Consider the following 12,753-nt stretch of genomic DNA (forward strand, 5'->3'; position numbering starts at 1 on the left):
TAAAATGTGTCCTAAAGGAAGCATATAAAGGCTAAACAGAAGAGGTCCAAGAACAGATCCCTGAGGAACCCCACAGGACATTGGTAATCTGTCAGATTCAAAGTTTACAATGTTTACAAAATAACTTTGATCCTCCAAGTAGAACTTAAACCATTACTTTAACATTTAGTCCAACCCATGTTTACAATCTGTGTAACAACATTGTATGATCTACAGTGTCAAATGTAGACTTAGATCCAATAGAATGAGAACAGATACTTTTCCTGAATCAGTGTTCAACCTTATGTCATTGATCACTTTGATCAGATCAGTTTCTGTGATGTGATGAGAACCAAAACCTGACTGAAATTTATCAAATATTTTGTTGAATGTTAAGAATTGACTCAGTTGGTTGAAGACCACCTTCTCAATGATCTTGGCCATGAATGGAAGGTTCTGATTGGTCTATAGTTAGCCAGTATAGAGGCATCCAGTGTTCTTTTTTTAACAGAGGTTTAACAGCAGCTACTTTCAGGGATTTTGTTACGGTGCCTGATTGGAATGATCAGTTAATTATCTGATACTAATCAGTGATAAATGACTTTACAACAGTTTTAAAGAAGTTTGAGGGTTTTGTGTCAAGGCAACACGTTGATGGATTCAGCTGCTGAACAGTTTCCTCTATTGTTTTTGGGTTCACTGTAATAAACTCTAACATTGTAGTTGACTCCTCCCTCAGTGGTTGAAGCTGTTCAAGCTTTTTGTGATTTTGCTGGTTTGTTCTGATGTTTGACCTTATTGATTGTATTTTTTCATTGAAATATACAGTAAATTCATTGCATTTTCCAGCTGACAGCTGACAAAAAGTAACATGAATATAATAACACATGATCATGTGATCAACACATGCTAATTACTCATTTCTTGCCACACATAAAACATACATATTTAACCTGTACATTGGTGGTTAAATGAATCTGTTCCCACACAATTAAAATCTGTATTTTCTTCCAGAAATAGTGTTTTTGTTGGTTTAGTTTCTTACCAGGGATTTAAAACTTAAGGTTAGTCACAGGTGCAGGAGGTGAAGTAGGAATGTGCTGAGTCATTGTACAGCGTGATTTATTTTAGGTTAATAAATTGTTATATCATGATTTTATTTGTCATTAATCATTAATAAACTCTGTAAAAAATAACTATTTATTTCAATAGTTTTTTTAAAGCTATAGGGAGCCATTGTATAAGAGGCGGCGGTGGCGGTGGTGAATAAGAGCAGAAAGGATCTTACCTGAGGTCCTCGTGCTGGAGGCGGAGCTTGGTCTCCTCACTGAGTTTAGAACGGTTCTTCTTCCAATGGGGGGAGGGGCTCTGGAGGAGGAGGAGGAGGAGGAGCGGCCCCCGTCTACTGACTCTTCATCCTCAAGGTTCTTATCTGTCAGTGATCACATATCAACCACATGTTGAGGACACAGAGCATGGACTGTCTGTGTGCAGTGAGGTCATGTGACTAACCAGTGGGAGGTGCTACACATCAACCTTACAGAGAAGCTACGCTAAGCTACGCCTTAGCTACACACACTATAAAACAGGGTGTAAACACTTTTTTGGCTGACAAGCTACTTTTACCACTGACAGCTCTGCACTTTGTTGGGGGGTTATAATTATAATTATAATTATAATATAACTATTGCAATTATTATATTATTACTATTACATTTATTAAAGAATTATTCCATTTTTGTATAATACTAGGGGAGACATATTATAACCATGTGGTCTATCTGTGCTGGGTTTGGTCAAAACATAACATGAATGAAGCAACAGGGGGAGGTTTATGGCTAGGGATGGACCAATCAGAGTCCTGATCCAATAACTCTATTATAAATTAAAAAAAATTAAAAAGAGCAAAAAAACAGATCCAGGATGTCCCTTATTTATTTTATTCACCTTATTTTAACATTTAACCCTAAAAAGAACACTTCTGTGATGTAACTTGATCAATTAATCAATAAATTAAAATAAAATGTCACTTTAGACTTTAGTGTAAAATTAAATAATATTGAATAAAAATGTAAACAAATAATAAAATAAAAGTAACACAGTGTAAAGTAAGACCAGTAATGAGCTTTTAGGAACTCTTAATGTTTAATCGCCTCATTTAGTTTCACACATTAAAATGTATGTTTTTATTGATGAAAAGTATGATAACTTCATTTTGTTGGTATTGAAGGTTTAGATCATGTAAAATATTAGTTGTTTATTAAATAAAGTGCGAGCACGTTCACACAAACACACATGCACGCACAAACAAACACTTGTGTGGAGCAAACAAACACGCCCTCAAACATCTGTGCACACACACACTAGCATCAGGCTAGTTAGCATCAGGCTAGTTAGCAGAGAGGCTAACGATACGTTTGGTCTCTTCTAAACAGAACAAATGTTGTAGTGATTTACGTGATGTTAAACTCCTTTATTCACAAACGTGTGAGAACTTGTGTCTAACTCTCCACCTCCACTCTGCCTCCAAACAACAGACAGGCTCCTCCTCTTTTTGACACAACTTCTGCTGTGTCATCAATATACCGGTACAGCTGTATATTAAACATGTATATCATAACTAAAATATATAGCGGTATTTGGTATGAACCGGTATACCGCCCACCCCTATGATGATAATTAATATACATATATATCAGAGTTCTGATCAGGAGATAACGTCAGATTCTGATCGAGTCTAAAACCACGTGATAGAGCCCAAGTTCCCATCACGTGATCGAATCGGGTTATCATTATTTATGACCCAGTATAAACCAGCTCTTTCAGAGTTGTTGTTGTTGTTATTTTCTCCATGTTTCTGTGTTTCCAACACAAACAACAGATGTGCTGTTGTGTCATGAGATATATGTTGTTGGAGAGAATGGAGACTATATTAAATAATGTTTATGTTTCTTTAATGGTGTTTATGATGTTGATTTTGTTAGATGATAAATACTTGTTCATGTGGATCTTGTTGGGTTTTTTCGTTCTTATTATGAATTTTATATTTTGATAAGTGCATTGAGATAATTGTTGGAAATTGCTTCATACAAATAAAATTGATTTGAATTGAATTAACACTTGACAGTAGAAACATTAAATTGTCATTAGTGGTCTCCATTTGCAACGTGCCTACCCAGCCCTAGTGGTCACGGCTGCAACCAAACCCACTACTACCGACTGAAATGCCTCTCGGGGATAAATAAAGTTTTCTGAATCTGAATGAATCTCCCTCTCAGTCACATGCAGTAGAAAAAACACCTTTATCTTGGATTTAAAAATGTTTTAAAGAAATGTCTTCAGCTCTGCTGCAGTTTGTTCCACTTCTTTGTATTAAAATACAAAACCAATATTTAAACAGTAACACTTAAAAACTGAGTTTGATTAAAATGTATTAAAAAAAAAAACAATGAACAAAAATATTTTGAGAATACAAAGTACCAAACACAGCTGCTCACTTCATCAAAGACCTACAGTAAAAAGCACATGTGGCGGGTCCAGTCAGTAGAACACAGAGCGTTTCAGTATTTGTTCTTTAGAACAGCGGTTCCCGACCACCTGGGGGTCGCGAACCGCAGAGTAGGGGTTGTGAGATGACTTAAAAAATGCTCCTCAGGAAGAGATAACGACAGATTTACTCACACTTACTGCACAAGTTATGAGGCAGCATTAGCTCACATTAGGCTAGTTACACGCTTCTCTCTCCTGCTGGTACTGGTCAAGGTTCCTGACACGCCCACCAAGCGTAAGTAGACCAAATGGGCGTAGTCTGTGAATGAAGGCGGTCTGAAGCCAAGGAGGCGGGGCCATGATGTCATGATGAGTTTCCCCAACGATTGTAAATGTCATTGAAATCCATGAAAATGATAAAGTTCACTTTTAATTTGAAATGCTTTCATTGATAAACAATGTAACAGGTTGATTTGTAACAGATTATTGATCAGATTATTGTAGTGTGAGGATCGGACACATTCTTCAGTCTTCAGTGTCTTTTTTCCCTCATGTTAACGTCAGATTAACTTTTGTTTGTGTGGAAAGCCTGATCTTATTCAGGCGCTGCACTTATTCCAGGTTCAAAAGAACGTGAGAGAAAAAGCACTTAAGCAGACAGGAGAATACGAACAAGCCCAGATTTGAATGGGAACACCCATAATTCAGGGAGGCTCCACCCACAGTGCTTAACTGGGATGAAAGTGTGCAGCAACTGACTTAATTACAGGAGAATAGCACGCAGCCAGAAACAGCGCTGCTGCGCCGCTTTTCTGACGTACGCACATGGGAGAATAGAGGTCATTAAGCATGGGACACATTTTAAAATTAAAGCATTGGTAAATAGTAATACCGACCAAAGATAACACAGAAAGGCAGCGGAAGGGAGGGGAATCAGGGCAGACCCGTGAGACCCAGACCCACCCAGAGACCCAGACTCCCGAGGATCACCGTCTTTCCCCCCGCAGACGGCTTCAGCCCCTGCCGCAGGGCAGCTCAGCGCCCCTCAGACACTTGACCTGCCCCGCCAAGTGACGAGTTCGCCCCGGACGTGCTCGTGGGGGATGCGGAGGCGGTCTCGCCCGAGCCGTTGTATTGTCCAACGCGTTACCCTCGTCTCTACCATGACTAATTATTCTGATAACATGTAAATAACTTCCTGGTGTCACGCTGTTCTTCTCTGTTGTGCTGCTGTTAAGCCCGTGTTTGTTTTAGGTTATAAATGCACGAGTCCTGGGTGCACGTTTTCAATCATCACTATTATTTTGGGGGTCGCAGGGAACCCCTGCTTTAGACAGGCCGGTGTGGAGCGGCTTTGGGCTGGAGGAGGGTCTACTTCTACTGATTATTAGAGGTTGTAAATGAACAGATTAGTGCGCTAGCGCCCCCTCAAACTGAGCTCAAAAGCTGAATAGGTTTCATTTCTTAAGTTTCATTTTTAGTATACGTGACTCTACCGTTCTCATTTATTTACAAGGTCTTGCTGCCCATGTGCATGATTGACACAAAAAGCCTCCGCGATCGAACAGTAGATCGGGATCGACGTTTTATGCACCTCTGCTGTAGAAGATACAGTGGAAACATCTCAGATACGTTTAGAAACTCATCAGAAACACCTTAGAGCTCCACCCTATGACTGATCACTGATTGCTGATGCTACATTTTTAGGGGCTACTGCTATGTTGTTGGGGCTAATGCTTTGTTAGAGGCTAATGCTACGTTGTTAGGGCTAATGCTATGTTGTTATGGGCTAATGCTATGTTGTTAGAGCTAATGCTACATTTTTTGGAGCTAATGCTACATTTTTAAGGGCTAATGCTATATAGCTGGGGCTAATGCTATGTTGTTAAGGCTAATGCTACATTTTTAGGGCTAATGTTAAGTTTTTAGGGGCTAATGCTACATTGTTAGGGCTATTGCTACATTTTTAGGGGCTAATGCTACGTTGTTAGGGGCTAATGCTACGTTATTAGGGGCTAATGCTACGTTGTTAGGGCTAATGCTATGTTGTTATGGGCTAATGCTATGTTGTTAGGGCTAATATGTTTTTAGGGGCTAATGCTATGTTGTTAGGGCTAATGCTACATCTTTAGGGCTAAAGCTATCTTGTTAGGGCTAATGCTTTGTAGCTAGGGGCTAATACTGTGTGGTTCAGGGCTAATTACATGTTGTTAGGGCTAATGCTATGTAGCTAGGGGCTAATGCTTTATTGTCCAGCGCTAATGCTACGTTGTTCGGGACTAATGGTATATTGTTAACAGTAATGCTATGTAGCTAGGGGCTAATGCTTTATTGTCCAGCGCTAATGCTACGTTGTTCGGGACTAATGGTATATTGTTAACAGTAATGCTATGTAGCTAGGGGCTAATGCTTTATTGTCCAGCGCTAATGCTACGTTGTTCGGGACTAATGGTATATTGTTAACAGTAATGCTATGTAGCTAGGGGCTAATGCTACATTGTTCAGGGCTAATGGTATATTCACTGTAAAAAAGTCCATAAAATATACAGCAAAAGACTGTCAAATTCCAACAGTAAAGTAGCGTAAAACCCAAAACTTCCTTTTACTGTATTAAATACATCGAATAACAGTTAATTGTGAAACTGGACAAAACTTTAATTTTTACTGTAATAAAATGTTGAAATGATAAAGATTTTCTGTTGAAACAAATAAATATACATACATTTTAAAAGTAAATATCGTAATGGAAAAAAATGTTTGAAAACCTTAGATTTTACGGCATTATTTGGGCAAATCTACATCTTATGGGAATGTGTACATTATAATTTACAGTATAAATCTGTTGATTGCTAAGCAAACAAAAACCTTCATTTTTACAGAAGCAAAATGTTAAAAAATACAACCAGTAAATACTATTAAAAAAGGCAAATATTAGCAGCAAAAGACAATAAAATGTTATCTTTTTTTATTTTTTTAATTCAGATACTGATATGCAGTATATCATTGTTAACCTTTTCATTAAAAAAAATCAACAGCAAAAAAAATGTTTAAAATAAAGTTTAAGGTTGCTGAATAAAATTGATTTAAATAATTGTTTTTTAATTATTATTTATGTTCTGTTATGTCTCACGCCATATTATCAGACCACTGTAAGTGTTTTAATTTAAAGTTAAATGGTCCTCTCAGTTTAAGGTACACTCCAATACAGTAGGTGGCGGTAGTGCACCTCCAACACTAGGTGTCACTCACCAAAAAACAAAACGATGAAGAAGAAGAAGAACACGTCATCTGACAAAGACCAATAGCGTGGCTCGTTGCTGAGACGTGTACAGACCGCTCTTTTTACCTGGACACCTGGTGACCTCGCTAACGGACGCAGTTTTGAATTCGTACCAGCGCCATTTTATCTGCTTGGACCACAGCATCTTTGGACTTTTGAGACATCCTGGCTTTATAAGTTATATCTGTTATAAAAACCCACCAGCACAGCTATGATACATATGTTTATTAAGTTAGCATTACTGTGGTGAGGAAAGCATTGCCCGTTATTCATTTCTGTGTTTGATATGTTTCATTTGTTAGGGATGAATGATCAAAGTACCTGTAATTTATGTGGTAAAGTAGTTCAGTCATTAAGGAGCTACGTGCAGAGGAATGAACCACGTTTATTTAGGTGTAATGAAGCTAACTGCTAACAGACATGTACCAAGTATGGCACGTTTAAGGCAAATTTTCAAATTAATTTTCCTTTCTCTTTACAATATTACTGTTTTGTTTTTGTGAACAGCATCAGAAGAGAGTGACAGGAAAAACATGATGAAGATGGAATAAAACCTTGGCTGGAAATATTTGGTATGTACAGTATTTAATCATTTTGACTACTTGGATGGTCTAAGTCGTAATGTTATTGACTGTATTTAGTCATTTGATTGTAATATGTAGGCTCTGTGGTTATGTCTTAAACTGCTGTATTTTTCAATAGATTCACAGGCTGCAAGGATTTTCTAATTTTTCTAAAATCCAAATTATGTATACATTAGAAATCTTCACCATTTTCTAGCTTGGTTGTGTGGCCCCCAAAAATCTAGAATTTGGTCACTACCAAAGTAAAATTAAGAAAAAAAATTCAACTATTCATTTTATACATAAAGGTTGAAGGTTACTTTATTTGTAGCAGTAGGTTTGTTTTACCCTTTTGACACTTGCCTACAGTAACTGTTACACCCTATGTTAAATCAAATAGTTGAAAAACATTCAGCTAAAATTACCACAACCAACTAATGTATCTTTGGGGGCATATCCTCCAATAAATAAATAAAAAAATTTGAAAATAAAAATCAGAAACTTTGGTTAAACGTTTTATTATAATACATTTAAGGCATGCACATTATTTAAATGAACTTATACCAGGAAGTTTTTAAAAAAAAAAACATTTAAGTAGTTTGGATAAACCTCAACCTGAAGCAAACAACTACTTATGTCATTGTATAAAGCTTAAGTCTAAATAATGATACTTGAGAAGTAACTTAGCCTATTACTGAAGTGTTAATTCAACTTTCCAGCATTGCACAAACTATATTAAATGGTGATGTTTGACAGCAGTTGACCATGTCAGCAGATATGCTGACTAATGGTTTTACACTCAGGCTGAGGAGGTTGGATGGTGTGGAGGTCAGCTGGCTTGGTTCTGAATGTTCTGTCAGTGTTGTAGGGGGTATGGATTAGTGATAGACCGATACATCGGCCGATTTTTGCGTTTTTTACGTGTATCAACATTGGCCGATGTGGGCTGCTGCGTTCGCCGATCCGCATTATTTACAGAGAGCATCTGTTTTTATTATTTGTTAAATAAAAGTAGTATCGGCTTCAAATATTGGCTCAAGAAAATCAGCCGTCTGTATCGGTCACCAGCTAAGGCTGATGGGAAAACATCTGTATCGTCAGTGGCCCTAAAAACCCATATCGGTCAATCTCTAGTATGGAATTTACGTCATGAAAATTACACAATGATGACAACAAATGGTACGAGTCTCAATTTTAAAAGAAATTATTGAAATGAACAAAGGTGAGGTAGAACGACAACTAGTAAAAAATATTTAACAAATATTAAAACCAGGTGATGTAGAACAAGATCAAGTAAAAAATATTTCTGCTCTTTGTATATAATGTGGATCAGCGAACGCACCAGCCCACATCAGCCAATAATATCAGCCGATGTATCGTCATCACTCGTATAGAAAGCAGCACAAACCTGCACAGTGTCAATGTTGGGAAACTTGTTTTGTACTTATTTTCTTTTAATTTCTTGTCTTATTTTTGTCATAGTTATTATTTCTGGTGTAAGTCATTTTTGTTGTGTTCTCTCTGAATGCAGAAGGATCTGATCCTAACACTAACACTATCAAAGCTTCATTGTTGCTGTGAGTCTTCTGGTAGAAATGATGACGTCTGTATGAATTCTTTGGTTTCCCTAAACATCACATCCTGTCTGTACGAGGCTCTCACCATCTTTAATTATGTCTGTACTTAAAGATTCAATAAGAGGTAAACTAGGCTATTGATCAGTTTAGCTAAAGATGGACAGAAAACACAAATATGAATCAGTCCAGGTTCAGGTTCATTGTCCAGGTGAATAGTTTCATACAATGAAGGAAACTGACTCTATAAAATGATAAGTCTGATCATTATTAACTTCAAGTTCTATAATAAATCAATGGGAAACTTAAATACACTGTAACACAAATAATGATAATAATTAGTGCTGTGTTGTGTATTTATCACTTTTACATAAATAGATTTAAAAACTGCAAACTTACTACTTATATAATTTATCATTGGACCTGTTTTTGACAACAGGTTTTGTTCATTACTGTACATTTTGCTCAAGCACTGATCAAACTTTTGAAACATTGTCTATGTTTTTCTGCAGAGGAGATCCTGTCAGTCCACAGTGAACTCCTGATGGACATCTCAGTTCTCCAGCAGAGCTTCTATCTTCAACATCATGTGCATTAGAACCTCCACTACACGTTTGAGTGTTTTCTTTAACCAAGGCAGGACCCAGTGACTCATTACTCTTGATCAGTCAGGGACAAGTGACTTTTTGTTTTATGTTTATTCATTCCTTCATGGATTACCAGCCATATAAATATAGACACATGCTGTATACTCAACATCTATACTGCTTTGTGAGTATAGAAACACAACACATGACCTGTTCATGTTTTATAGATGAAATGTCAATTTTCTTATTGTTAATTAGTAATATTCACTACCTTGGTTATATATGAGAATCTTTAGATTGTTCTAGATTTAGTGGTTGCTATTGTAAAATGTACGCTAAACCATTTTTGTTCCTCATGTATTATACTGTATTTTTAACAATAAAATACCGGCAGCTGTGGTTGCCAGGAATTTACCGTAGAATGCATCTGGTCAAAATAAAATATTGTAATCTGTTATACAATTTCACTGTGTTTTTTACTGTCAAAGGTTTTATTAAGGTTTACCATATTTCTGTTATTTTTACAGTTATTTTCCATAATAGTGTCTATTCTATTACTGTTAAATTAACAACAAAATACTGTAAAAATGATTATATTATAACTGTAGTTTTAACAGCAACTAACTGTAAAAAGCTGTGGAAAGTTGTATTTTTTTCAGCAAATTACAGTATAATAAACTACAATATTTGTTTTTTCTACCATGATTTCAGTAAAAAAACATGTTCTACTGTAAAATTTAGGGTTGCAAAACCAGTATACCGTTTTGTTTTTTACGGATTCCCCATTTCTGGCAACCACAGCTGTCGGTATTTTACCATAAATTTTATGATTTTTTTTCTCACAGTGTTGTTAGGGGTAATGCTATGTAGTTAAGGGTTAATGCTACATTGTCAAGCGCTAATGCTATGTTGTTATAGGCTAATGCTATGTTGTTAGGGCAAATGCTATGTAGCTATGGGCTAATGCTACATTGTTCAGGGCTAATGCTACGTAGCTAATGAGGACAGAGCAAGATGAAGCTACAGAGCTGAGAGTCTGAGCTGCTGCTGAAGGCAGAGGATGATGTTACATAAGAGTTAGAGCTGCAGTGATGTTGGATCCTCAGAAACAACACGTGTACAGATCATCAGTGTTTTATTTATAGATTATATGTTTACTTATAGATCATCAGTGTTATATAGATCATCTGTGAGTCACTAATGTAGATAATAAAGCTGTAGTTTGATGTCCTACCTTCAGTCATGATGCAGAGGATGTTTAGCCTGTCTCTGTGGAGCTCTCTCTCTCTCTTTACACTGGTAGAGATAGAACTACCAACCCCTCCTCGTGTGTTCCACAGCTCCTCCTCCTCACATTCATCTTCATCTCTGACTCTAACTGTGCATCAGTCAGCTGACTCCCGTCAGTGTCTTGTTTGTTTACTTGTTAACATGTAAACAAGACTTTGGTGATAGCAGCGCTCAGAGCGGCCAGATAACGCAGCACTCACTACATCTATGTTTACAGTCAAAGCTGTTGATAGTCTGTGTAGAGCAGCTGTAGACTCCTGACTAGGGTTGGGCATCGTTTGGATTTGAACGATTTTCAATTTCACTTCCTTTTCTAAACGATTCTTGATTCTGATTCTTTGAGTTGTGCAGGTTAGGGTCATAGACTTCATAGGAGAATATTTTCATCTGAAAAAGCCTTTAAACATTTTTATTAATTCACTTAGTTGATACAGTTTATTTTGGTTACTGTACTGTTCTCATTCTATTGGATCTAAGTCTACATTTGACACTGTAGATCATACAATTTTGTTGCACAGATTGTAAACATGAGTTGGACTAAATGTTAAAGTAATGGTTTAAGTTCTACTTGGAGGATCAAAGTTATTTTGTAAACATTGTAAACTTTGAATCTGACAGATTACCAATGTCCTGTGGGGTTCCTCAGGGATCTGTTCTTGGACCTCTTCTGTTTAGCCTTTATATGCTTCCTTTAGGACACATTTTACACAACTGTAAGGTTGATTATCAGAGCTATGCAGATGACACACAACTATATCTATCACTGAACACAGATGACTATGGTCCCATTGAGGTGTTGTGTGACTGTTTAGAAAAAATAAACTGCTGGATGAGTGAAAACTTCCTTCAACTAAACCATGACAAGATGGAGGTGATTGTCTTTGGTAACAATGAAAAGAGGACTGCTGTCAGCAAGTATCTGAGTCTGGATCTTTAGAAGATAAAGACCAAGTCAAAAACCTTGGTGTTCTGATTGACTCAGATCTGACATTCAGCATCAGATCAAATCTATCACAAAAACATCTTCTACCACCTAAAGAACATCTCCAGAGTGAAAGGTTTAATGACTCAGAAAGATCAGGAGAAACTGGTCCATGCTTTTATCTCCAGCAGACTGGACTATTGTAATGGTCTTCATCAAACATCTACAGCTGGTTCAGAACGCTGCAGCTCAGGTCTGAACCAGAACAAAGAGGTCAGAACACATTACACTGGCTCCCAGTCAGCCTCAGAGGAGACTGTAAAGTTCTGCTGCTGGTTATAAATGTGTGAATGGGTTTGGTCCAGAATACATCAGTGAGATGTTAGTCAGGTATGAACCCAGCAGGTCTCTGAGATCTATGGACACAGGTCAGATAGTGGAGCCCAGAGCTCACAGTAACCATGGTGATGCTGTGTTTAGTTGTTATGCTGCAAAGAAGTGGAACAAACTGCAGCAGAGCTGAAGTCAGCATCACATGTGAACATTTTTAAATCAAAGTTAAAGGAACTTTTTTTCTCTACTGTGTATGATTGAGAGAGATTTATGGTCATGATGATGATGTCATGATGATTTTACTGATGATTTTAATTGATTTTACTGATGATTTTAATTGATTTTACTGATGATTTTAATTGATTTTACTGATGATTTTAAATGTTCTTATTGATTTTAAACAATTGAATGTTTTATCATGTAAAGCACATTGAGTTGCCTTGAGTATGAAATACACTATACAAATAAATTTGTCTTGCCTTACTGTAACTAAAGTATTAATTAACAAAGGTTTCCAACTGTAACTGTAAAAGTGAAACTTGCTGAAATAAAACAACAAACAAGTTGTCATCAGTGTAAAAAACATAGATCTACAGGTAGATGTGAAACTAAATAAAACAAATTAATCAATAGTTCTTGTTGATAATTATTATTATTATTCTGGATACAGTGGAAAGAGAAACTATAAAAAATAATTATATTTTGAACGTGTTTATATTGTAGAGAACATATTATA

The 12,753-nt window shown here is 36.6% G+C and overlaps 1 protein-coding gene across 17 annotated transcripts in view; it reads right to left on the minus strand.

Annotated features, from left to right (window-relative positions):
- The window catches only part of LOC114454641 (CLIP-associating protein 1-like), a 128,393-nt gene that overhangs the window by 95,158 nt on the left and 20,482 nt on the right, over positions 1-12,753 (minus strand). For 16 of the 17 annotated variants that reach the window (XR_003672569.1, XM_028435230.1, XM_028435237.1 and 13 more), the window contains exon 9: positions 1,268-1,411. Coding sequence is in view for 16 of the 17 variants with exons in the window: in XM_028435230.1 (XP_028291031.1) it covers positions 1,268-1,411 (144 nt within the window). In the remaining variant the exon portion in view is untranslated. Of the gene's footprint in view, positions 1-1,267; positions 1,412-10,706; positions 10,868-12,753 lie in introns of those variants that run through there. The other variant, XM_028435239.1, reaches the window with a different exon arrangement.

Source organism: Gouania willdenowi, chromosome 21 (genome assembly GCF_900634775.1).
Source record: "Gouania willdenowi chromosome 21, fGouWil2.1, whole genome shotgun sequence".
NCBI classification, from domain to species: Eukaryota; Metazoa; Chordata; class Actinopteri; order Blenniiformes; family Gobiesocidae; genus Gouania; species Gouania willdenowi.